Source organism: Stenella coeruleoalba (assembly GCF_951394435.1).
Source record: "Stenella coeruleoalba genome assembly, chromosome: 11".
NCBI classification, from domain to species: Eukaryota; Metazoa; Chordata; class Mammalia; order Artiodactyla; family Delphinidae; genus Stenella; species Stenella coeruleoalba.
This window is the reverse complement of record NC_137157.1, coordinates 6,704,745-6,726,692: the sequence shown is the minus strand read 5'-3', so window position 1 is coordinate 6,726,692 and position 21,948 is coordinate 6,704,745. Positions and strand designations below refer to the sequence as shown.

The 21,948-nt window shown below is 54.9% G+C and overlaps 1 protein-coding gene across 2 annotated transcripts; it reads left to right on the top strand.

The window, feature by feature from the left end:
* Positions 1-5,940: 5,940 nt before the first annotated feature.
* On the top strand, positions 5,941-21,701 carry SERHL2 (serine hydrolase like 2). 2 transcript variants are annotated; one of them, XM_079937931.1, is made up of 12 exons: positions 5,941-6,034; positions 6,856-7,005; positions 7,119-7,232; positions 7,613-7,654; positions 8,078-8,097; positions 8,539-8,613; positions 9,784-9,893; positions 10,259-10,338; positions 16,218-16,252; positions 18,623-18,705; positions 20,551-20,647; positions 21,576-21,701. In XM_079937931.1, exons 1-12 carry the CDS (start codon positions 6,031-6,033, stop codon positions 21,693-21,695), a joined length of 930 nt encoding a protein of 309 aa, XP_079794057.1. In that variant the 5' UTR covers positions 5,941-6,030; the 3' UTR covers positions 21,696-21,701. The 2 variants fall into 2 exon arrangements, with proteins under 2 accessions (XP_079794057.1, XP_079794056.1); XM_079937930.1 differs by having other exon boundaries at positions 5,967-6,040.
* Positions 21,702-21,948: the final 247 nt, after the last annotated feature.

Sequence of the window (21,948 nt, the reverse complement as noted above, 5' to 3'; positions counted from 1 at the left end):
GCAAAAAAAAAAAAAAAAAAAAAAAAATGTTTCCTTGCCTTGTTTGTGGCAAGGAAACAGAGAGCAGAGTCAATTCCCTCCATCTCATCAGTCACCTTGGGGCTCTAAGGAAACAGGTCAGGCCCTGCCTCAGGGCAGGAAGGGGAGGGGAGGAGGGAACAGCTGGCTTGGCAGACGGTGCTTAGGCCTCTGTGCTTCAGGCCAGTAGGATAGGGCAGGCTGGCAGCCAACTCAGCCTAAGGACAGCAGGGCAGACGCAGCTCTTGTGACTACACGTAGTGGAGTGACAGAGTGTATTACCCGCCCTGAGCTCAGGTTTCAGCAAAGGCTTTTAATAGCTCCGGAGGGTTTGCCAAGCTGCCCTGGACTATGTCACTTACTCTGAAGCTACTTGCCCAGGGCCAGGCACACCACAGGGACCCAGCATTTCTGTCCATCCCCACCTTCAGGCATTCAAGTACCCCTCGCCGAGACCCCGGGCACACCAGCCCCTCAGTCCGACCAGGTTGGGCCAACACCCGTCACTGTTTCAGTTGGCTCTGGCTATACCCTATGTCCCCTAAGTTACAACCAGCATCCCTGAATCCGTGCCCAAACCAAAGAGGATCTGCTGCCCTGAAGCCTCAGGAGTGTGCGGGCGCCCCCTCCACGCAGAGCCCCGTCTTCAGGGGGTGGAGGGGGGAACTGCCCTGAGCCCATGAGGGTCACCCTCTGTCAGGGCCCCCGTGACAGGGTGTGTATTTGTGTAGAGTAGGGAACTCCCTAACGTTTTTTTCTAACGGTGTGAAACTACCTGACCCACAGGGGACTGAAAATGAGATATGCGCAACGTCCCACACAGAGACTGACCCACAAAACTGGAGACCAGAGGCCCACTCTCCGGGCACTCTAAGGAACTAAAAAGAAAAATACAATTTTTGAGGTGCACTGGTTTTCCGAGGTTATGTATCATTCCTTATTCTTTCATTTATTAATTCATTTAACAAACAAACTTCCAAGCTCCTTTCACGTGCCATAGCTGTTCCAGTAAACCTACTGCTGTGTAACCATCCACCCAAGACTTAATGACAAAGGCCTTTCTGCGGATGACTCAAATCTACAAGTGAAATAAGAAAAGATGGCTGATTTGACTACATAAAAATTTAAAAACTTCTGTGTGGCAATAGATTCAAATGACAAGCATTTAGGAAAAAAATATGCAACTCATATCACAAAAAAAGAACTAATCTCTCAAATAATTAAGAGTTCTAAGAAATGGGGGGGGGTGGGAATAGCAAAAATAGAGACAGCACATTCTAAAAACACAAATGGCCCTTAAGTTCGTAAAGAGATCAAGCCCATTAACCCAAAAAGAGAACTTCTAATTATAAGTACCCTGTGATACAATTTCTCATCTATCAGACTGACATAAATTCAAAAGCTGGATACTGGCCCCCTCTGTCAAGGCCACAGGGGAGTAGGCAGGCTTGTCCAGCACAGGTAGAGGGCAGAATGAGACAGTCTGGCGATGTGGAAGCATCCAGCAACATCACGGTTGTGTTAGCCTTTGCTCCAGTTCTCCCTCCTCTGGGAGATTAACTTACAGTGATCCCTGACCGCGGTATACTATGCAGCATTGCTGTGAAGCAAAAAAATGGGAAACATTTCTTTTGAGAGTCAATTTTCTCTCCGTAAGGGACAGATAAATAAAACTGTGGCTTATTCACACAGTTGAAGACTACATAAGTGTAAAAATAGCATGAGGAAACATGTTTTTTTTTTAATGAATGTGGACAAAGCTCAAGGATATACTGCTAAGGCACAGAATAGTGAGTATAGCAAGCTAGTGCCAGAAAAGTGGGAAGATTTGCCCACACGTACATTACAAACAAAAAACAAAAAACCCCACGGGGCTTCCCTGGTGGCACAGTGGTTGAGAGTCCGCCTGCCGATGCAGGGGACACGGGTTCGTGCCCCGGTCCGGGAAGATCCCACATGCCGCGGAGCCTGCGCGTCCGGAGCCTGTGCTCCGCAACGGGAGAGGCCACAACAGTGAGAGGCCCGCGTGCCGCAAAAAAAAAAAAAACCCACGAAGAATACTAAGAAATTAATAGAAGTTTCCTGAAGTGAGTGGTGGGAGTGGGTTGGCCAGGGATGGGGTGAAAACAAGATACCCCACTGCACACCTTCTTGTGTGTTTCTTCTTTGAACTACATGAGTGTGTTATCTCTTTAAAAAATTAAATATGCATAACTCAATGAGAAGGAAATATACCATGTCGAGTTATATGGGACACAGCTAAAATCGTCTTTAGAAGTTTAAAGCTTTAAATACATTGAATAGGATACAAGGGGGAAACTTTTTTTTTAGTTAAAGAAAGTTGGAACAGAGCAAAACAAGCTTGTTAATAATGGCTGTACATTTCACAGTGCAACACACAGGCTATACTATATTTAATCAAATTAAACTATAAGTCAAGTTTCTTGTCAGGGTTGTTTTTTTTTTTAATGAAACTCTTAAGTGTTGGTATAATTTTAACTCACAGAAAAAGTTGCAGAGGTACTACAGAATTTCCTCTATGCCCTTCACCTAGTTTCCTGTGATGTTAATGCCTTGCATAACCATGATACAAAGCTAGAAATTAACATTGGTACATTACTGTGAACTAAACTCTAGATTTTAGATTTTTCCAAGAATGTCCCTTTGCTGTTCCAGGATCCAATCCAGGATACCACACTGCATTTAGTATCAAGGATTGCTTTTATTTCATAAACTTAGCCGAGGGACTTTCCTCTTGCTGATGAAGGAGGAACTCCTGGGCACATTTCTGGCTCTCACTTATTAATCCCTTCCCACCTCTCTGGATGTGGTCACTATTTTAACCGGAGGAACACAGCAAGGTAGTAAGGACGTAAGACCTTAAGACTTACTCCCTGACTTCCCGCACTGTGTGCTGCTGCTTTCGCGAGCCCAGAGGGACAGGCTGGGAGGGAATGTTCTTTGTAATTCTCAGCCAATTCAATCGGCAGAAGTTGACTGAGCCTCAACGGTGTGCAAGGCACTCTGGTAGATGCTAAGGGGGAAAACAGAGTTGAGTAAGACCTTTTCCTAATTTTAGGAGCTGACCCACCCAGGAAGTGGACCCAGTTGAATACAACACCAGACAGGGGGTCAGAGGCAGCATACCAGCAGCAAAAACAAGAGATGGGGAGATGCATCCCACCTGAGAGGACTGAAGAGGGCTTCCTGGAGCAGGTGACTTTCGAACCATGCCTTGAAAGAAGGGTAGGGTTTCAAGGGTTGGCAAAGGGGAACGGAATTCTGGACTGAAGAAATGGTGTAAGCAAAGGTGCAGCAGCGTGAAAATGTGGGCACATGCAGAGAACCAGTAGCCCGGGATTCCTGGTGCTGGATATGTGTGTTAAAAGGAGGGAGACTGACCTCAGGGAGGGCCTCCAGTGCTGGGCGGGAGATCCACCTCCCTCCAGAGGGTAGTGATGCCAAAGGTCAGAGCTGCAGCCATGCTGTAGGGTGAGCTGGTGGCAATGGGATACGTGGGGTGGAGCAGGGGGCCTGGGGGAAGGGATTTCTCTTGTCTTCCTGGGGTGATGGGCACCCAGCCCGGGGGGGGTCAGTGGAATGGAAGGGGGCAGAGGCAGGCAGGGAAAGGCCGCGGTGGGATCACGGTCAGGATGTGAATGTGAGGATGAGGAAGGAGGCGGAGGTGGGTGACTGAGGCGAGCCTGAGGGACAGATGAGGTAGCGGATATGGTCTGTTCTGAAGGGGCCGGTTGGGCTGAGGGAATTTGAGGTCAAATGTGCTAGAAGTCCCCACTCAGAGGTCAGGCTGGAGCCTGGTGCCAGGTATAAATGTGGCATCGTCCATGAAGAGGTGGCAGTGTGTCCCCAGGGCAGAGGAGGAAGGAGCCTCTTCACAGGGGCCATGTCCCCATTACTTCTGTCAGCTAAAAAAATATATTCACAACCTAAAAGTTGAGAGTTATGTTTTATTCGGTGGGAATTTTTTAGGACTTCAAGCCTGGGAGGCAGCATCTCAAGTAACCCTGAGAGAACTGCTCCGAGGAGGTGAGGGGTGGGGGGACCCAGGATAGATGGGAGTTTTGCAACAAAGGGCAGGTAGTCTGAACATCAAAAGATTATTGTTAATTAAAGAAAACCAGGGACTTCCCTGGTGTTCCAGTGGCTAGGGCTCCACGCTCCCAATGCAGGGGGCCCGGGTTTGATCCCAGGTCAGGGAACTAGATCCCGCATGCTGCAAGGAAGATCACACATGACGCAACTTGAAAAAAAAAAAAAAAGATCCCGCATGCTGCAAGGAAGATCCCACATGTGGCAACGCAGATCCCTCGTGCTGCAACTAAGACGCAGAGCAGCCAAATAAATACATAAATATTAAAAAAAAATAAAATAAAAAATAAAATCAGATATCTCAAGTTAAGGAATTCAGTACTTTTCTGTGTATGGGAAGATGCAAGAGTCTGGGCTCACTGAAATTATTCCTTTGATACACAACCTCAGCTATCTGGGGCCAGTATCCCGTGTTTTCACATCCTGAGTTTCCTCAGGGCTCACCGTAGGGAGTGGCTGCAGTCTGATGGCTGCTAGATGGCAGGTGTTCTTTCCTTCCTAAGTCTGCTTAGGACTCTCCAGCTCACCACTGGCTGTGGCTGCAACGGCTGATGAACTGTGACATCCTTTGTTCACTGATATGGCGGTCAATATTCCATTGATCACTTCTGTCACCTCAGGATCTGTGACCCCCTGCATAACTTGTCAAGGAAGCCAAAGCATTTCTGGAACTCATGGACACCACTGTGCATGTAACCACCTAGAGATGGTCTCGTCAACCCCAGCTCCCAGCCTCCCCAGACCCCCACCATTCAGTAAGGTCCAAACTCCTTAGCTCCACACTCAGACCCATCCTCACCCTTATCCACATTTTCCAGCCACCAACTTTCCCTGCATTGTGACCCGCCCCCCAGCATGTCCACCAGCCCTGTCTTCAGGACCAGGGTCTCTGATCACCTCCCCCCCCCCCCCCCCCCGGCACACACACACCCCAGGGAGAATTTACTGTACAGCTCTCTCTCCAGCCCTCAGCCGGCTGGATTCTGGTTCCAGTTAGGAGCTCTGCTGGACTGTGACCCCTCAGGGACCACATGGATTCTCTCCTAGGCCTTCCAACTAGCAAATGGTGCTGAGTGAATAGGAAATATTTTCCCTTACTTGTCCTAGACTAGCCACTTTCAGAGACTCAAAGGATGCACACTACACTGCCTTTATTATAGGATTTAGCACCCCAAACATCCCCTTGGGGTACTTGATCCTCTCCAGGCTCAATGTCATCGTCTATAACCCTTCCTCACCTGGGGGGTTCCTCATGTTCCCAATTTATACATTCATTCCTTCACCCATACAACAACTATTAAGGCTGGCTCATGCCAGGCAGGGTGAGGACCCCAGGACACAGTGAGAATACGGTGGACGCAGCCCCTCCTTCCAGGAGGACATTAAACCACTAAAAGAGAGTCACCCCACCTTTAGGCCTACGGTACTGGTCAGTGAGGACCCACGGGGTGCCCCGCTCGCTGGGGCAGCTCCTGGGCCTTCGCCAGCTCCTGGTCCCGCGCAGGGGCAGGGGTGGCCATGTGGACTGTCCAAGGGTCGCGGTTCCACCACCCACGTGTCAAGCAGGGCCGGCTCTGCTCCCTGCGACGCGGCCCCGGGTGTAGCCCGAGATTTTGAAGGTCGTTTGGCCACAGCCCCCGGGTTCCCCAGCGGCTCGGCTCACAGCCTGCGCCGGGCGGGCGGGGACGGCTTTCCCCGTGCGGGCGGCGGCGGGAGCTGAAGGTCAAATCCGACCACCTTCGGGATCCAGCCAGCCCGCCGGAAGTCCTGCGGGCGGGGCGGGCGGGGCGGGGCGGGGGTCTGGCCGCCGAAGGGCGGAACCCGGAACTCTGGCGTCCCTAGGCTCCGGCGCGACTTAGCTGGATGGAGAGACGGCCGCCTTGAGACCGCGGGACGCGAGCGATGGGTGAAGGTTCCCAGTCCGGGGCCCCCGAGACCGGAGTGTGATGGGGGAGGCCACGTGGGCGCTTCCATCCGCCCACCCACTTACTTGGGACCGCGGTGGGGGGGTGCCCGCCGCCCTCCTGGCGGTAGCAACTCCTGCGTCCGCAGCCTCTGGAGCAGGCCGAGCCACACCGGCGGTGGGGGGCGCGGGGGGACGGGGGGGCGGGGACCTGGCCTCACTTGACCTCCCAGGGTTCCGGGAGCCCCAGGTCAGAGAGGCAAATTCGCGGGCGTCTGGGGGTAGGCAGGTCTCAGGCCCGGCCGGGAGAGCCTGAAGGGCGAAAATGTTAGCCCTGGGCGACGGAGGAAGCAGCCCTGACTTGAGCAGGCCGGAGACAGTGTAGTGCCCGGTGGTCGGGACTGGGGCCTGGGGTCGTGCCGCCCGCGCTAAATCCTCGCTCCGCCCCATTCTCTCTGTGTGACCTGGAGAATGGCCTGCACCTCCCTGTGCCTCAGTTTCTGGGTTTGCGAAGGGACAGAAAAGGAAACTGAGGGTTGAGAGGTTTTACTAACTTGCTCAAGGTCACACAGCCAGCAAGTGGCAGAGCCCAGGCCTAGCTAACCCCCCAACCTATTCTAGAAAGTTCTGCTGTGAAGCCCTCCCAAGGTTTTCCTCACCCAGTGGACCCCGCTTAGCTTTCCTCATCTGGCTCTCTCCCCATAACCCCCGGGGGCAGCGCAGGCAGCTGAGCCCCCTGGGTACTGCCAATGCTCTGGACACCTTGGGTGTGGATGAGGGGCTCCGGAAGTTCAGGCTCCATGAATGGTCACTCTGTGTTTCAGGTCTAATCTCAGAGCTGAAGCTCGCTATGCCCTGGGGCCACATTGCTGCCAAAGCCTGGGGCTCCCATAAGAGCCCCCCAGTTCTCTGCCTTCACGGGTGGCTGGACAATGCCAACTCCTTTGACAGACTCATCCCTCTTCTCCCGAAAGGTGGGCGTGAGGCTGAATGGAAGCCAAGGGGTGAGGCAGTGGGACTGCAGGAGAATCAGGAAGGGGAGGTGGCTGACCTAGACGCCTTCCCCTACCCTTTCCCTCTGTCTCAGACTTTTATTACGTTGCCATGGATTTCGGAGGTCATGGGCTGTCATCCCATTATAGCCCAGGTTTCCCGTATGACCACCAAAACTTTGTGAGTGAGGTCCGAAGGGTCGCAGCAGGTGAGTAAGAGACAGAGCCTGTATGTTCATCTCTGTGTGTTGTGGGGGGGTGTGTGTGGGGGGGTGCTCTGGGACATGCCCTCATCCTTGGAGTTGGTTGTGGTGGCCAGGAAGCAACGCTGGCTTGGGCGTGACTTGAGGTCTGGCCCCAGTTCTGCCAGGAATTCATGGGTGACTTTGGGAAAGCTGGAGAGAGCTGGCAAGAAGAGCACACTTCTTCCTGCGAGTTCCACCCCTGCTGTGGAACTGGGACTCCTTTAAGTGGGTTTCCTGAGTGGGGCATCCCAGATGCTGGGGAGGGATTTCCAGAGCACAGCGACTGCAGGACAGAGGGTGCGGGGAGGCTGGGCCCATCCAGACCTGGCTCCGTGTGTTTTCAGCCCTGAAATGGAACCGTTTTTCCCTCCTGGGCCACAGTTTTGGTGAGTACGCTTTGGCCAAGACCTGACTGGTCTTGGGCTGTGGGGCTGTGAGGAAGGGAGGGGAGTTGGTACACAGGTATCTTTCCCTTGCACTTCTGGAACCGCAAGGGGAGATGGAGGGGGTTCATCAGACATTGACCCTTGGGCACCATGCCCTCTGGCCTCAGGTAGCTCCCCAAGGACACGTGGCCCCGTAGATAGCAGTCTCCGGATCTGACGAGGGAAACAGGGTCATGTCTGATGCAGGGACCCCGTGGCCCCAGAGAGGGAGCCTCAAGTTTGATAGTGAATGCAGAGCCCGGCCTGCTGGTGGGGGCCAGGAGCCTGGCCCCTGGCTCGGGGCTGGCTCGACCCCTGGGAAGGAGTTTTAGAAGGACTTTGAGAGCTGGGGAATATCAGCTAACTACTCTTTCGTCCCCCCAGGTGGCACTGTGGGTGGAATGGTGAGTAGCTTACAGTGACCGTCCCTGCTCGTGCTCCAGGTGGGTGGGGAGAGCAGGACGACGAAGGGGAACTTGCCTGGAGAGGGGGGTGCCTCCTCGCATCGGGGGTTCCAGGCGCGTTTTAGTGACTGTGCCAGCTTCCTTTGTAGGCCCGTGATAATCACTGTTGTGAGGGCATTCCTGATGGAGTTAAGTGTTCCAACAGTGCCCGTCTCCTCCGTCACAGAGAACCCTGGAGTCCAGCCCCAGGGTCGGGAGCTTGATGCTGAATGCAGATGGGAGTAGGGGAGAGAAGGGTGCCCTGAAGGGACAGGAGATTCTTGCTGGCCTCTTGGGCAGCACCCTTTCCCCAGCCTAAAACACCGGTGTCCCCACAGGAAAGTGAGTCCCTTTCCCTGCCTACTCTCCCCTTCATCTTTCCCCTTTTGTGTCACATTATAGTTTTCCTGTATCTTCCCTGAGATGGTGGATAAACTTGTCTTGCTGGAATCCTCGCCATTTATCCTGGAAACTAACGTAAGGACAGGGCTTTTCATGCATGCTGTCGCTGGGGAAGACCTGGGTCCGGTCCCAGGTAGTGCCCTCAGCCCTGCCTCCCTCAGTGGGGCGGGAGGAGGTGGCAGAGGGTAGACAAAGGGCCTCAGGGCCCCCCCCCCACCAGAGGACAGGGTTATGCTACTTACACCCTAGGAGTGGGCAAGGAACAGGGCGTGTGGGCCTGGGTCATCCTTGGGAACCCTGTGTGTGGCCTGGAGTCTGCAGGATGCCAGGTGGGTCACGAGGCGGCAGGGGTGAGAGAGGGTAGAAGCAGTGGGTTGAGGAAGCTCTGGGGGCGCACGGTTGGGTGCGCCCACCTGCACTTGTGCTCAGTCAAGTACCTTTGAGCTGTGCACACACTGCACAACTGCACACAGTAGACCTGAGTGTGGACCCGTGGGAAAAGTGCTGACCCCTCTCGCCACCACCACCAATGACAACAACCAGAGCTAACTCTGCATCTGAGGGCTGGCTCTGCCGTTTCCCTGCTCTGTGACCCTAGGCAGGTCACTTTGCCTCTCTGGGCCTCAGTTTCCTCACCTGTAAAATGAGGAGGTTGGAGTAGAGGACTGTGGAGGTGCCCTCCAGCTGTGACAGGTGGTCATTCTGTTCCTGAGGGCTCAGCCTCACATGGGTCCTTCATCAGTTTCAGTTTTCTTGTCCATAAAATGATCACAGATTCCATAAGGGCAAGAACCATAGCTGTCTCTTTACCACCACCTGCCGAGTCCCGGCACACAGTAAGTGCTTGATAAACGTGCGTTGCATGAGCAGAGAGCTCGTAGGTTACTGCGAGGATTCACTGAGACAGCGGTGGCTGCCACTCTTGCTTCTTTACCGGTTTCACCCACTGAGTTGACACACACAGTGCCCCCAGGGGCTTCCTCCATCTTCAACCTGATCCGTCCAGCTGTCCCGGGCCTCAGGCAGGGCTGGGATGGCTGTGACCGAGGCAGTCACAGGGCTAACTGGCAGGGACTGATCCCATGCCGCCGCCCGCTGGGTCAGAATGCATCTTGGGCCAGGCGGGTGTGCAGCTGAGGGGCTCTTGAGGGTGGAGGGTGGGGCTGGGCGAGGGAGCAGGCCCCTTTGCGTGCGTGCAGCTGGGAGCCCCGCCCTGCCCACCCAGCAGAACCCATGAATCCTTAGGAACTGGAGAACATGCTGAGCTACAAGCGGAAAGCCATAGAGAACATGCTGCAGGTGGAGGCCTCCAAGAAGCCCTCCCAAGTGGTCAGCCCGGAGGAGATGCTGCAGGGGTGGGTGCCGGCGGGTGAGACCGGTAGCGTCAGAGGCCTGGGGGAGCTCTGGACCACGGAGGGAAGAGATCTCTGGGGCACGGAGGAAGCTTCCTTCTCCTACTGGCAAATCCACAGCAAGCCTGCTTCTCCCTGTGCTCACCTGGCGCTCCTTAGCCGCCCCAGCTGGGGCTTGAGCTGCGTTCTCCCCACCCCTCCGCATGCTCTCTGCCCCCCTCTCCACACACACACACCCCCACACCGATGCGAACATCCCCATCGGTACAGGCCTGTGTCCTAGTGGGGTAGCCTTTTCCCTGCCCTCCTCTCCTTTCATCTGGCCTCCCCTGCCCCAAGGCATCCAGTGTCCTCCTTGTCTCCCCCAGGTTCCTGAAGAACAACAGTCATGTGGGAGAAGAGTGTGGGAAACTCCTACTGCAGAGAGGAACCACACAGGTGGCCACAGGTAAGGGACTCGCTGTCCAAGGCCGTTGCTTATTGGCACTGTGCTTACTGAGGAATGATGATGGCTGGGCTTTATGGCTGCTTGCTCGGGCCCAGGCATGATACTTAGTGCTTTACAAAAAGTATCTCCTTTAGCGCTCCTACTGCCCTATTTTCATCCCGTTTAAAGCAGGGGAAACTGAGGCTCAGAAGGGCCAAGCGGCTTGTGCCAGGTCAGGCGGCTACTGCCTATCCTGGAAAGCCACGTCCTGTGGGGAGCTTGGTCAGGGGTCTTGGGACTAAATGTTGGGGTACAGCACAGCCCTGCTCTGCTGATCCTGTGTGGTGGGTGCCTGGTGTCCGAGGCTAGGCTTTGAGGACTCCCGTGGGGCAAGCGACTTTGAAGGTGGTTTTCCGAATGGAGAAGCGGAGGTGGGGGCACCTTGGCTTTGAAGGTGGTTTTCAGAATGGAGAAGCGGAGGTGGGGGCACCTTGGCTTCAGGGCAGCATCAGCCCTGTGTTTTCTACACTTTATCTCCCAACATATTCATTGAAGAAACCTTTTACTCGGAGTCCGCTCTGTGCCCTGCCCCTTTCGAGGCTGCAGGAGCATGGTGAACCAGAACAGACACCCGCCCTCTCCTGGTGGCCCAGTACCCGGCCAGCACAACTCCAGGGGGCGCCACCCACAAGCGCCCTTGCTGGCAGCGACTGCCCCAGGAACTCAGAGATTGTGGGCAAGCTCCTTCCCACAGTCAGACTCCCTGGTCTTCTTAGGTGACTTCAGTTTGTAAAGAACCAAACGAGGCAGGGGTCAAAACCCCAAATGCCTGTGGGAGCTGAACAAGTTGTGAAATTATGCCGGCTGCTGGGAGTGGGGCCGTGAGAAGTGGTGGGGATTGTGGCACTGAGACCGTGCGCCCTGCAGGAGGGCGGCTCCCAGGGCTTATCACATGGGAACTCGGGGCTCCTGTGGCCAGAATTTCTAGCTGCTCAAAAGGAGCCAGAGGTCTGCTGTGCTGTAATATTTTTTTTGGCCGCACCACGTGGCACGCAGGATCTTAGTTCCCCAACCAGGGATCAAACTCATGCCCCCTGCAGTGGCAGCGCGGAGTCTTAACCACTGGACCGCCAGGGAAGTCCCTGCTGTGTTGTAATGTTTCTCAGAAGTTGCCAGCACACCGTTAGGTCAAGTGCAATACACCTAAGGAGGTTGGAGACCCGTTCTTGTCTTGGTTACCGTCTCTGAGCGTTTGTCTGGCCCTTCCTGCAAATCCATCATGGAGGAGGGAGGTCAATGGCAGAGGGCGTGGGCCCCAGCTTCCCTGATGTGCTGGTACAGATGGCGGGCCAGAGGGGCCCCCGTGCAGAAGTGGGCTAATCCGGAATTAGACGTGCACCTGGCCTGGGAAGCCGATTTGGCCAGCCCAGGGTCACATGAAACAGTGAGCAGAGGTCCGCTGAGCCACTTGTCAAGGGGGTGGGCAGAGGGGGTGGGAGGGGTGGGCAGTGGGCAGGCGGCTGGATCGTTGTGTCGGGCCCAGCCCCTCCGCAGCAGTGTGGCCCTTTGAGGCCCGGGGTTAACCTAAAAGAAGACCAAGCAGCCTCCCAGACCCAAGTGGGCGGGGTGACAGCGGGGGAGCTGGCATTCCAGGACCCTCCTGAGCCTGTTCCCTCAGGCCCCAGAGCCTCCGAGAGCCCCCATTCCGTTCTGGAGCCGCACACACTTCCGTCATCCAACCCCATACCCCCCAACTCTGAATTCCTTCCCTAGGGCTGCCGTCACAAAGTCCCACAGATGGGGCAGCTTCAACAGCAGACGTTTACGTTTACTGTCTCACTGTTTCAGAGGCCAGAAGCCAAGGCCAGAGCGCTGGCAGGGCTGTGACAGGCTGTCCGTGCCTGTCTCCTGGCTTCTGGTGGCCTCAGGTGTTCCTTGGCTCATGTGTGACCCTCTCCCCACGTCTTCACAGGGTGTGAGGTGAGAGCGCTTTGGAAAAAACGGGGTAAGGGGCTCAGGATGTTCAGTAGAAGGGCCTGGGTTGGCCTTGTGGAGAAGGTGACTCCTGAACCCCGTGATGCAGATGAGCTGCCGGCAAGGGCTTGGTGCACGAGCTCCATCAGGCTTGTGGGAGAAACGAGGCCGTGAGCCAGGGCGAGGAGGGAGGCCAGCTCCTATCTTATCTGCCTCTTATCTGCGTTCCCATCACAGCCCTGGCCCAGGCCTTCGGAATGAGGTCAACGTGTTAGCGTTAGCGTGAAGGAGGGAAGGTCCAGCTCCGGGTGGGGTTAATGACCAAGGACTGTCTGTTGTCAGTATCCACCGCCTGCAGCCGGCCCACCATGGGGGTGCTCAGACCCTGTCACAGGCTGGGCTGCCCTGGGGCTGTGGGCATGATTTCTTTTGACTTGCGCAGTTTAAACACAACAATTTGGCGCGAGGGGGATTTTGAATAGGTTGTTCATATTTAGAATGGAGAGAGTTTATGTAAAAATGGAGATTTCCGGTTTCTTTTGAAAAATGGCAACACCTGGCAGCACATTCTGCCTTCCACATAGGCAAGAACAGCTGCGCGGAGACCCTGCTGTGTGCGAGCGGGCGCTGCACCCACTCTGCCCAGCCTCTGCGGTGAGTCCGTGACCTTGGCAGGCCCCAGCAGAGGAAGCGGGTGGTGCACCCACCATCCTGATACCTCCTGGTATCCACCAACACAGAGGCTCTCCAAACTCAGAGATTTTTATGGGGGCTTTATCACATAGGCGTGAATGATGGTTAACCCAGGCTCTAGCCGCTCTCCCTTCCCCGAAGGGCCGGGCTGGAAGTTCCACGTTCCTAATCATGGCTTGATCTTTCTAGTGACCAGCCCCCATCCTGAAGCCATCAAGAACCCACCAAGGGTCACCTCATTAGAACAAAAGACACTCCTATCGCTCAGGAAATTCCAAGGGATTTAGGAGCTCTGTGTCGGAGATCAAATGTTCGGACAAAAGATGCTTCTTGCACTTTCACCACTTTAGGAAATAACAACAGTTTTTAGGAGCTCCGGCTGGGAGCCAAGGACCAGGACTAAAATACATGTTTTGTTATATCACAGTGTCACAGTCCCTAACTGTTGGCAGGGAAGCGGGGAGTCTATGGTCCTGATAATATCTCCTGCATTCAAGACCATTTCATTTTTTAAAATTATTTAATTATTTGTTTAATTATTTATTTATTAATTTTTGGCTGCGTTGGGTCTTCGTTGCTGCGCACTGGCTTTCTCTAGTTGCGGCCAGCCGGGGCTACTCTTCGTTGCGGTGTGCGGGCTTCTCATTGCGGTGGCTTCTCTTGTCGTGGAGCACGGGCTCTAGGCGCACAGGCTTCAGCAGTTGTGGCACGAGGGCTCAATAGTTGTGGCTCGCAGGCTCTAGAGCACAGGCTCAGTAGTTGTGGTGCACGGGCTTAGTTGTTCCACGGCATGTCGAATCTTCCTGGACCAGGGCTCAAACCCGTGTCCCCTGCATTGGCAGGCGGATTCTTAACTACTGTGCCACCAGGGAAGCCCCTGGACTCCTTATTTAAGTGACATCTGTGCTGGCCCACTGGTCTGAGAAACACCATTCCTGCCCTCACAAAGGTCATTGTCACAGGAGAGGCAGACAGAAAAGCAGCCGGCTGCGGGAGTGCCTGGGGCTACGTCAGGATGTGTCAGGTGGAAGCAGGCTTGAAAAGAGCTGGAGGACTTGACCACAGGGAGGAGCAATTCTTAGGGCAGAGAAAACAGCACGATGGGGGTCCCCAATACCTGGGGGGTCACCCCACCCCCAAGAAAACCCCCTTTTTAAGTCTTTTCACATCCTCTCAGCACCTGAAACCCAGGCCTGGAGGAAGGAGGAGGGCAGTGAGCCTGGGGGCAGGGGCACCCAGGGGTCACCCCTGGTCCTGCACATGCAGCAGGGCCAGTCATCTGTGCAGGGAGGTCGTGGCTGGAGCTGAAGGCAGCCCAGAAGCCTCAGCCGTGGTTTGATCAGGCTGAGATGATCTAGTAGTGTGGAAACCAGAAAACCTTCCAACGACATAGTCCTTCTAAGTATTTTGAGTCACAGATGTCTAAGAACCTCTATCAACAATTAGCTGTGGGGCTTCCCTGGTAACGCAGTGGTTAAGAATCCGCCTGCCAGTGCAGGGGACACAGGTTCGAGCCCTGGTCCGGGAAGATCCCACATGCCGCGGAGCAACTAAGCCCGTGAGCCACAGCTACTGAGCCTGTGCTCTAGAGCCCACGAGCCATAACTACTAAGCCCGTACGCCACAACTACTGGATCCCACGTGCCTGGTGCCCGTGCTGCACAATAAGAGAAGCCACTGAAACAACGAAGAGTAGCCCCCGCTCGCCGCAACTAGAGAAAGCCCGCGCACAGCAGCAAAGACCCAACGCAGCCAAAAATAAATAAATAAATAAATTTTAAAAAAGAAACAGCTGTGAGTTAAAAAGAGCCCAAACCCCTTGTTGTCCTGGAAGATATGATCTAGCAGAGGGTAAATGATAGAGTGCATTAGAAAGTGCCGGGAGGGACTTCCCTGGTGGTCCAGTGGTTAAGAATCCACCTTCCAGTGCAGGGGATGCGGGTTTGATCCCTCGTCGGGGAACTAATATCCTACATGCCACGGGGCAGCTAAGCCTGCGCCACAACTACTGAGCCAACATGCTCTGGAGCCCGTGAGTCACAACTAGAGAGAAGCCTGCGCACCACGATGAAGATCCCAGGTGCAGCAGCTGAGACCCGATGCAGCCAAATAATAAATGCTAAAGAAAGAAAGAAAGTGCTGGGAGTTACGGAGAGAAATAAATCAGCGGGGGATGGAGGGGCTCTGGTAAGATGTTTGTGGGTGTAAAGGGGAGGTCCAGGAGGCCTGGCTGGGATGGTGGCATTTGAGCAAAGGTGTGTAGGGAGGAGGGAGCAGCCTTGCTTCTCCTGGCCGGCGCGTTCTCCTGGGGTGACCCACGTCACCGTATCATCTCCCTTTCTCACTCCCTGCGCTGCTCACATCAGGCAGCCTCCAGGGTCTGAGATTCTGTGACCTCCCTGAGACCCTGCAGCCCTTTTTTTTGTTTTTTTTTTAGTATTTATGCATGCATGCATGCTGCGCCGGCTCTTAGTTGCGGCACGTGGGAGTTTCGTTGTGGCACACGGGCTTCTTAGTTGCCGTATGTGGACTCTTAGTTGCGGTACGTGGACTCTTAGTTGCAGCATGCAGACTTTTAGTTGTGGCAGGCATGCGGGATCTAGTTCTCCGACCAGGGATCGAACCCGGGCCCCTTGCATTGGGAGCACGGAGTCTTATCCACTGAACCACCAGGGAAGTCCCCTGGCAGCCCTTCCTTGAGGAGACATTGCCCAGGCGGGAACTGCTGGGTGTCCATCCTCATTAGGTGAGGCCAAGTTGCCCCCACTGGGACCGTGGCAGAGAACCCAGCTGGAGCTGGGACGACCCAGGCCTCTCAACCCCTCCAGCCTTTCTTTTTTGGCTCGATTTCTCTCCAACAAGTGAGGATGCAATCCTTAGCTCTTAGGCACTTCCTGGTGCTTAAAGATCCGAGTGAACATTTTAAGGTTCTCAGAGATGAGACTACGATGCCGGGTGGGTAATTGTCCCACCACCATCATTCTGTGCTGCCCTCTGGGATGGCCGGGGAGGCACCTGCATGGGCGTTCCTGTCCGTGGCAGGGTAGCTGTGGGCAAGCTCTGCTCTGGCTGAACCCCAAGAGGATATTGGGGGTGGTCTCTGCAGGTCCAGGCTGAAGAAATGAGCCCCGGCTGCACGGGGCCCAGGGTCCCAGGGGAGCCGAGCTGAGTTCCCCCCGCCCCCCGCACCCTAACAGGCGGCGCTGAGGCCATGTCTCCATGCTTCCTTCCAGGTCTGTTTCTGAACAGAGATCGGAGGATCACTAGGGTGAGTGCTGCTGTCTTCCCACCCTTCACAGTGTGCCTGTCAGCTTCTTTCTTTTTCTTTTTTTATGGTAGTAAAATATACATAGTATGATATTTATGCTATATGTAAATTCTGTGCCCAGTAATCCCAGCCCTAGATATGTGCCCGGCAACAGTGTGTGCTGTGCGCTCCATAAGACATGGATGAGAACATTCCTGGCAGCTTTATTCATCATAGCCCCAAAGGAGAAATCACCCAAATGTCCATCAACAATAGAATGCATGAACTGTTACACAGTCATACAGTGGAACACCACACAGGAATGAAAAAAGCACAGTTACAGAGCAAAAGCCGCCCAAACCAAAGAACACAATGATTCTATGTATATGAAGTTCAAAAAGTGGCAAAATTGATCTAGGGGGGTGCCCTTGGAGAAAACCCCTGAAGGGAGCCTGCTGGGTGCTGAGGGGTTCCAGGCCTTCATCCGGGTCATGGCTGCACGGCCGCATCCGTATGTCAAAGGCCATAATGGGCTGACACCCAGGTCTGTGGACTTCGCTGTAAGTTATACTTGAATTACAAAAGAAAAATACAGATCTGAGGATGTAAGTGGACTAGGAAAAGGAGGTCAAAGGAGAGATGGAGAGGAAGAGAAAAAAGAAGCCAGAGGGACTTCCCTGGTGGTGCAGTGGTTAAGAATCCACCTGCCAATGCAGAGGACACGGGTTTGAGCCCTGGTCCGGGAAGATCCCACATGCCACGGAGCAACTAAGTCCGTGCACCACAACTACTGAGCCTGCCCTCTAGAGCCCGCGAGCCACAACTACTGAGCCCACGTGCCACAACAGCTGAAGCCTGCGCGCCTAGAGCCCGTGCTCTGCAGCAAGAGAAGCCACCGCAATGAGAAGCCCGCACACCTCGATGAAGAGTAGCCCCCGCTCGCCGCAACTAGAGAAAGCCCGCGCGCAGCAACGAGGACCCAGTGCAGCCAAAACATAAATTAATTAAAAAAACGAGGCTGAGAAGCTGGGGTAGGAGGTGAGGGGCAGTTCACGCCTGAGCTGAGTCCTGGCACCACCTCCTGTTAGCTGTTGACTGTGACATAAGGACTTAGCGTTTCTGATCCTTCGGGGAGGAGATAATGTGTGACGTGTCTGGGTCCTCAGTAAATGCTCATGCATTGGGCCTCGTGGTTGATAGGGGAGCCTCTGCTTCTGGAAAAGCCCCTGAGGTCACTGTGGCCCGAGGAGCAGGAGGTGGCTGGGAGGGGTTAGTGCAGAACGACGACAGTAAGTGGCTGAGCAGGCAGCTGTGTGCCCGTGTCTTCACAGGAGTCGTAGCTTCATCGTGATGCTGTAGCACAGCGCGACAGTCGGTCCGTATGGGAGCTCTCTTGAATTAACCCGCTCAGTACACGCTCACTGAGCCCGCCTCTGTCGCGCCGTGTGCCGAGAGCTGTGAACACAGAGAAAATCCTGAGAGCTGCTGCCCTCAGAGGCTTCTTGGCCTAGAGCGGCACAGTCCAATAGAAGTATAATGTGAGCTCGTGTTAATGTCACGTCTTCTAGTGGCCGTATGAACAGTGAAAACAGGTGAAATCAACTTTAATAATATTTTCTAACTCAGTGTATCCAAGGTGTTACCACTTCAGCATGTAATCAACATAAAAAATTATTGAGATATTTGACATATTGTTTTCTTATACTAAGTCTTCGAAATCCAGCGTGCAGTTTACACCTACAGTGTGTCTCAGGCTGGACTAGCCCCATTTCAAGCTCTCAGTAGCCACAGATGGCGGATGGTTACCGTGTGGACAGTATAGACCTAGACCTCTTAAATGGTCCTAAGATGGGGAGGTCAGGGCTGTGATGGAGGCCAGCAGTGGCTGCGGAGACACCAAGGTGCACTCTTTCTGCACTGTGGCCTAAGCAGGTTTCTTTCTCATGGAAACAGTCGGTGGAGGTAAGTGGGCTGTGCTTGCCGAGAGTCCAGAGCCCAGGCTGGCTGGGCAGCGTTACAGGGCAGCCCGTGGACCGGGAAAGGAGGTGTGGAGGGGCCACGCCTCAGTCCCAAACCTAAGCCCAGAAGTAGCCCAGGTCACTTGTCTGCATTTAGTTGCATGGCCACACCTGGCTGAGGGGAGTCTGGGACATGTCTAGCTGGGCAACCATGAGCCCAGGAAGAGGGAGAACAGATTTGGAGGTGGAGGGGGGAAGTCTCTGGCCTGAGGGAGTTAAAGCCCTCTGTTGAGGCAGTGATACGGTTGGGCAGTGGGCTTGGTCCTGGTTAGGTGGCCAAAGGGGCCCCCACTGTTCCCAAGGGAGACCGGTTTCTGCCCCCGGCAATGCCAGAGCCTTGTGGTGAGAATTCTCTGGGGTTTTGTCTCTGCAGCCAGAGTATTACTTCAATTTCATCAGCAGGGAGCTGTTTGTGCATTCCATCAGGAAGCTGCAGGCCCGCGTCCTGTTCATCAAGTAAGTCTGAACCAAGCACCCCAGACAGACGTGAGTGCCAGGAATCTCCAGGTCTCCTGGTGTGGGACCTCTTCGCCATCTTTCTTGGGCAGCCCCCCGGCCGCTGGTGTGTGGAAGGCAGGCAAGGCAGTGGGAGGGCTTGGGCAGCTGGGGATGGGAAAGGACTGCACCGCACTTTTCAGCAGGTGTCTGTATCTGTGGGGGGCACGCCCAGGTAAGGCAGAGAGACTGGCAGACACTGGAGTCTGGCCCTTGCCCTCCCCAGTCCTCCAGCCACCCTGGGCCCCTGACATCCCCAGACCTACACTGCTCCTGTCTGCTGTCCTCCCTTCCCCCACCTGCTAGCCAGAAGCCATCCACTGCCTCTGGGGGCCACGGCACAGTGAACATCCTTTGGTGTGGCTTAGGTGCCACCACCCACTCCACTGCAGCCATCCTGGACTGGCAGGAACTGTGACTTCCAGGGACACATCTGCCGAGCACAGGGGTTTAGAAGGCATGGACTCGATAGGGGCAGATCCAGACCACAGTGAGATACACTGCACACCCCTAGGATGGCCAGACTCTAAAAGTGAGATAGCAAGTGTTGGTGAGGATGCGGAGAAACTAGAACCCTTGCATGCTGCTGTAGGATTGTAAACTTTTTTGTTGTTTTTAAATGGCTGCATTGGGTCTTCGTTGCTGCGCACGGGCTTCCTGTAGTTGCGGTGAGCGGGGGCTACTCTTTGTGGCGGTGCGTGGGCTTCTCATTGTGGTGGCTTCTCTTGTTGCAGAGCACGGGCTCTAGGTGCGCGGGCTTCAGTAGTTGCAGCGCGTGGGCTCTAGAGCTCAGGCTCAGTAGCTGTGGTGCACGGGCTTAGTTGCTCCACGGCATGCGGGATCTTCCCGGACCAGGGCTCAAACCCATGTCCCCTGCATTGGCAGGCGGATTCTTAACCACTGTGCCACCAGGGAAGCCCCTGGTATTGTAAAATGGTGCAGCCGCTTTGGAAAAGTCTGGCAGTTTCTCAAGCCATTAAATTACCATGACCCCGCAGTTCCACTCCCAGGTGTTTCCAGCGTCTGTGCACACAACAGCTTGTACTGATGGCACACAGCAGCGTCTTTCCTGATCGAATGAATAGTGTTGGAGGCAACCCAGATGTCCATCAATGGACAGATAAGCAAAACATGCTCCATCCGTACAACGGACTCTTGTTCAGTGACAAGCGGAATGAAGCACTGATACACACTGTGACGTGGACGGACCTTAACAACATTAGGCTAATTGAAAGGAGCCAGGCACAGGAGTCCAGGGAGCATATGAGTCCATTCACATGCAAGTCCAGATAGGGAAACATACAGAGACAAGGCCGATCAGTGGTTGTGTAAGACCGGGAGCTCTATGTGGAAACTGTAGGTGCGGGATGTTTTGTTGTTGTTGAGGTGATTAATTATGTTCTAAAATTGACAGTGGTGATGCTTGCACAACTCTGAATATACCAAAATCCATGGAACTGCGCACTTTAAATGGGTGAAATTATCTCCATAAAGCTGCTAAAAGAGAAAGAACGCACGGACTCTGAGCCCGTTCAGATCCCAGCTCCGCCATTCAGTGGCTGTGACCATGGCCAGGTCCCCTGAGATAAACCTGAATTGCTTCACTTGAGCAGGCCTCAGTGAGCTGTGAGTGCCTGCGGGGACTGAATAACTCAATCCTGAATTAAACCTGGGCTCCAAGGGACCCAGCTGTGGGAAGATTGGAGGGACGCCCAGGCTGGTCTCAGTCTCAGAGCCTGGAGCCCAGGGCTAGGGGAGAGCATGCAAGGAGGTGGTCCCAGATGAACCTTTCTTCTCGTTTCCCAGAGCAACCCAAGGGTTTTACGATCTGAGGAGAGAGAATGATGCCAACACGGAGCTCGTGCTATTCGTGACCAGCTCACTGAGATCCACCCTGAAAGAGGTGGGTACGTAGGGCTCAGGGCAGCTGGGCTGCAGGAGGGGCTGCCAGGCCGCCCCGGGCTCCAGCTCACCCATCTCTTTTCTTGCACTGGGACCTCTGGTCTGGCCCTAGGTCTAACAGGTGACCCCCCAGGAGCTACCAGGCCTCACTCCCTGCTGCGGTCCCTGGAGACCTGGGGTCACATATAAATCAGCACAGAAAGCAGACTTCTCATTGGCAGAATCTCCTGGCTTTATTGTCCTCACATATTCCCTACGCCACACCCAACTCAGCACTGCCACGATTTCCTAGGGTCCCACATGGGAACAGATGACCAGTCTCATCAGTGGGTGCTGGCCTCCCAGTTGGAGGGCTGGGACGTGTGCTGTGACTTTGCCCTTTGCCTGGGTTCCTGGGAGCACCTGGCATTTTATGACCATCATCCACCATAAACACCTGACCCTGGGGCCTGTGCAGACGACTGGGTGTCACTAGAGGGAAGCCCGTGTGGCTGGCTGGCCAACTGCAGTGCCTTCCTGCCTTGTCGGCCTTTCTCCCGGGCAAGGGCGAGTTTGAAAGGCTGATGGTCTATTCCTTTTGCAAGTGGACCTTATAAGATGCTCAGAACCAGCAGCAGCCCCGACTACCAGCCCCCTCCCCAGCCTAGCTCTACAACTTCAGCTCAGAATGGCCTAGAACCCCAGGGTTTGGGCTCCTCCCTCCCAGACAGGCCTTTCTCACTGGTTTTGAGCCAGGCCCTGACACCCCCCAGGGGGTGCTGTGACTGACTGGGGCCCGCGAGGCTACGGGTCAGGCACTGCCAAGGCTCCTGTGGTGGACACTTGGAACCACTGGGAGGCAGCAGGCCGTGGGAAAGCCCCAGTGCGCCAGAGGGGCCCGCAGAGCCCTCCACTGGATCATCTCACCACGTGTCCCCTCCCTTCCCCAGAGGTTCCAGTACGAGCAAGTCCCCGGCAACCACTACGTCCACATGAACCAACCCCAGCACATGGCTGGTATCATCAGCTCCTTTTTAGAGAGCAAGGAGAGGATCCCAGCCCACCTGTAGCCCTGGGCCAGGGGCTACAGACGCCTGCTCAGCCCCCGACTCCCAGCTCCCAAGCCCAGGCCAGGCGTGGTGGGGACAGGGCCCCCTGGTCCTGAAGACCAGCGTGGCCGGAAGAGAATCCTGTGGCAGAGCTGGGGGGGGGGGAGGGGATACAAGATTCTGACACTAACATCTGTGACTTCAAGGGGGAGACGGTGTCTGGGTGTGGGAGTTACCTGTTTTGTGACTGGGTAGCAGGCAGAGGGAGGGGCTG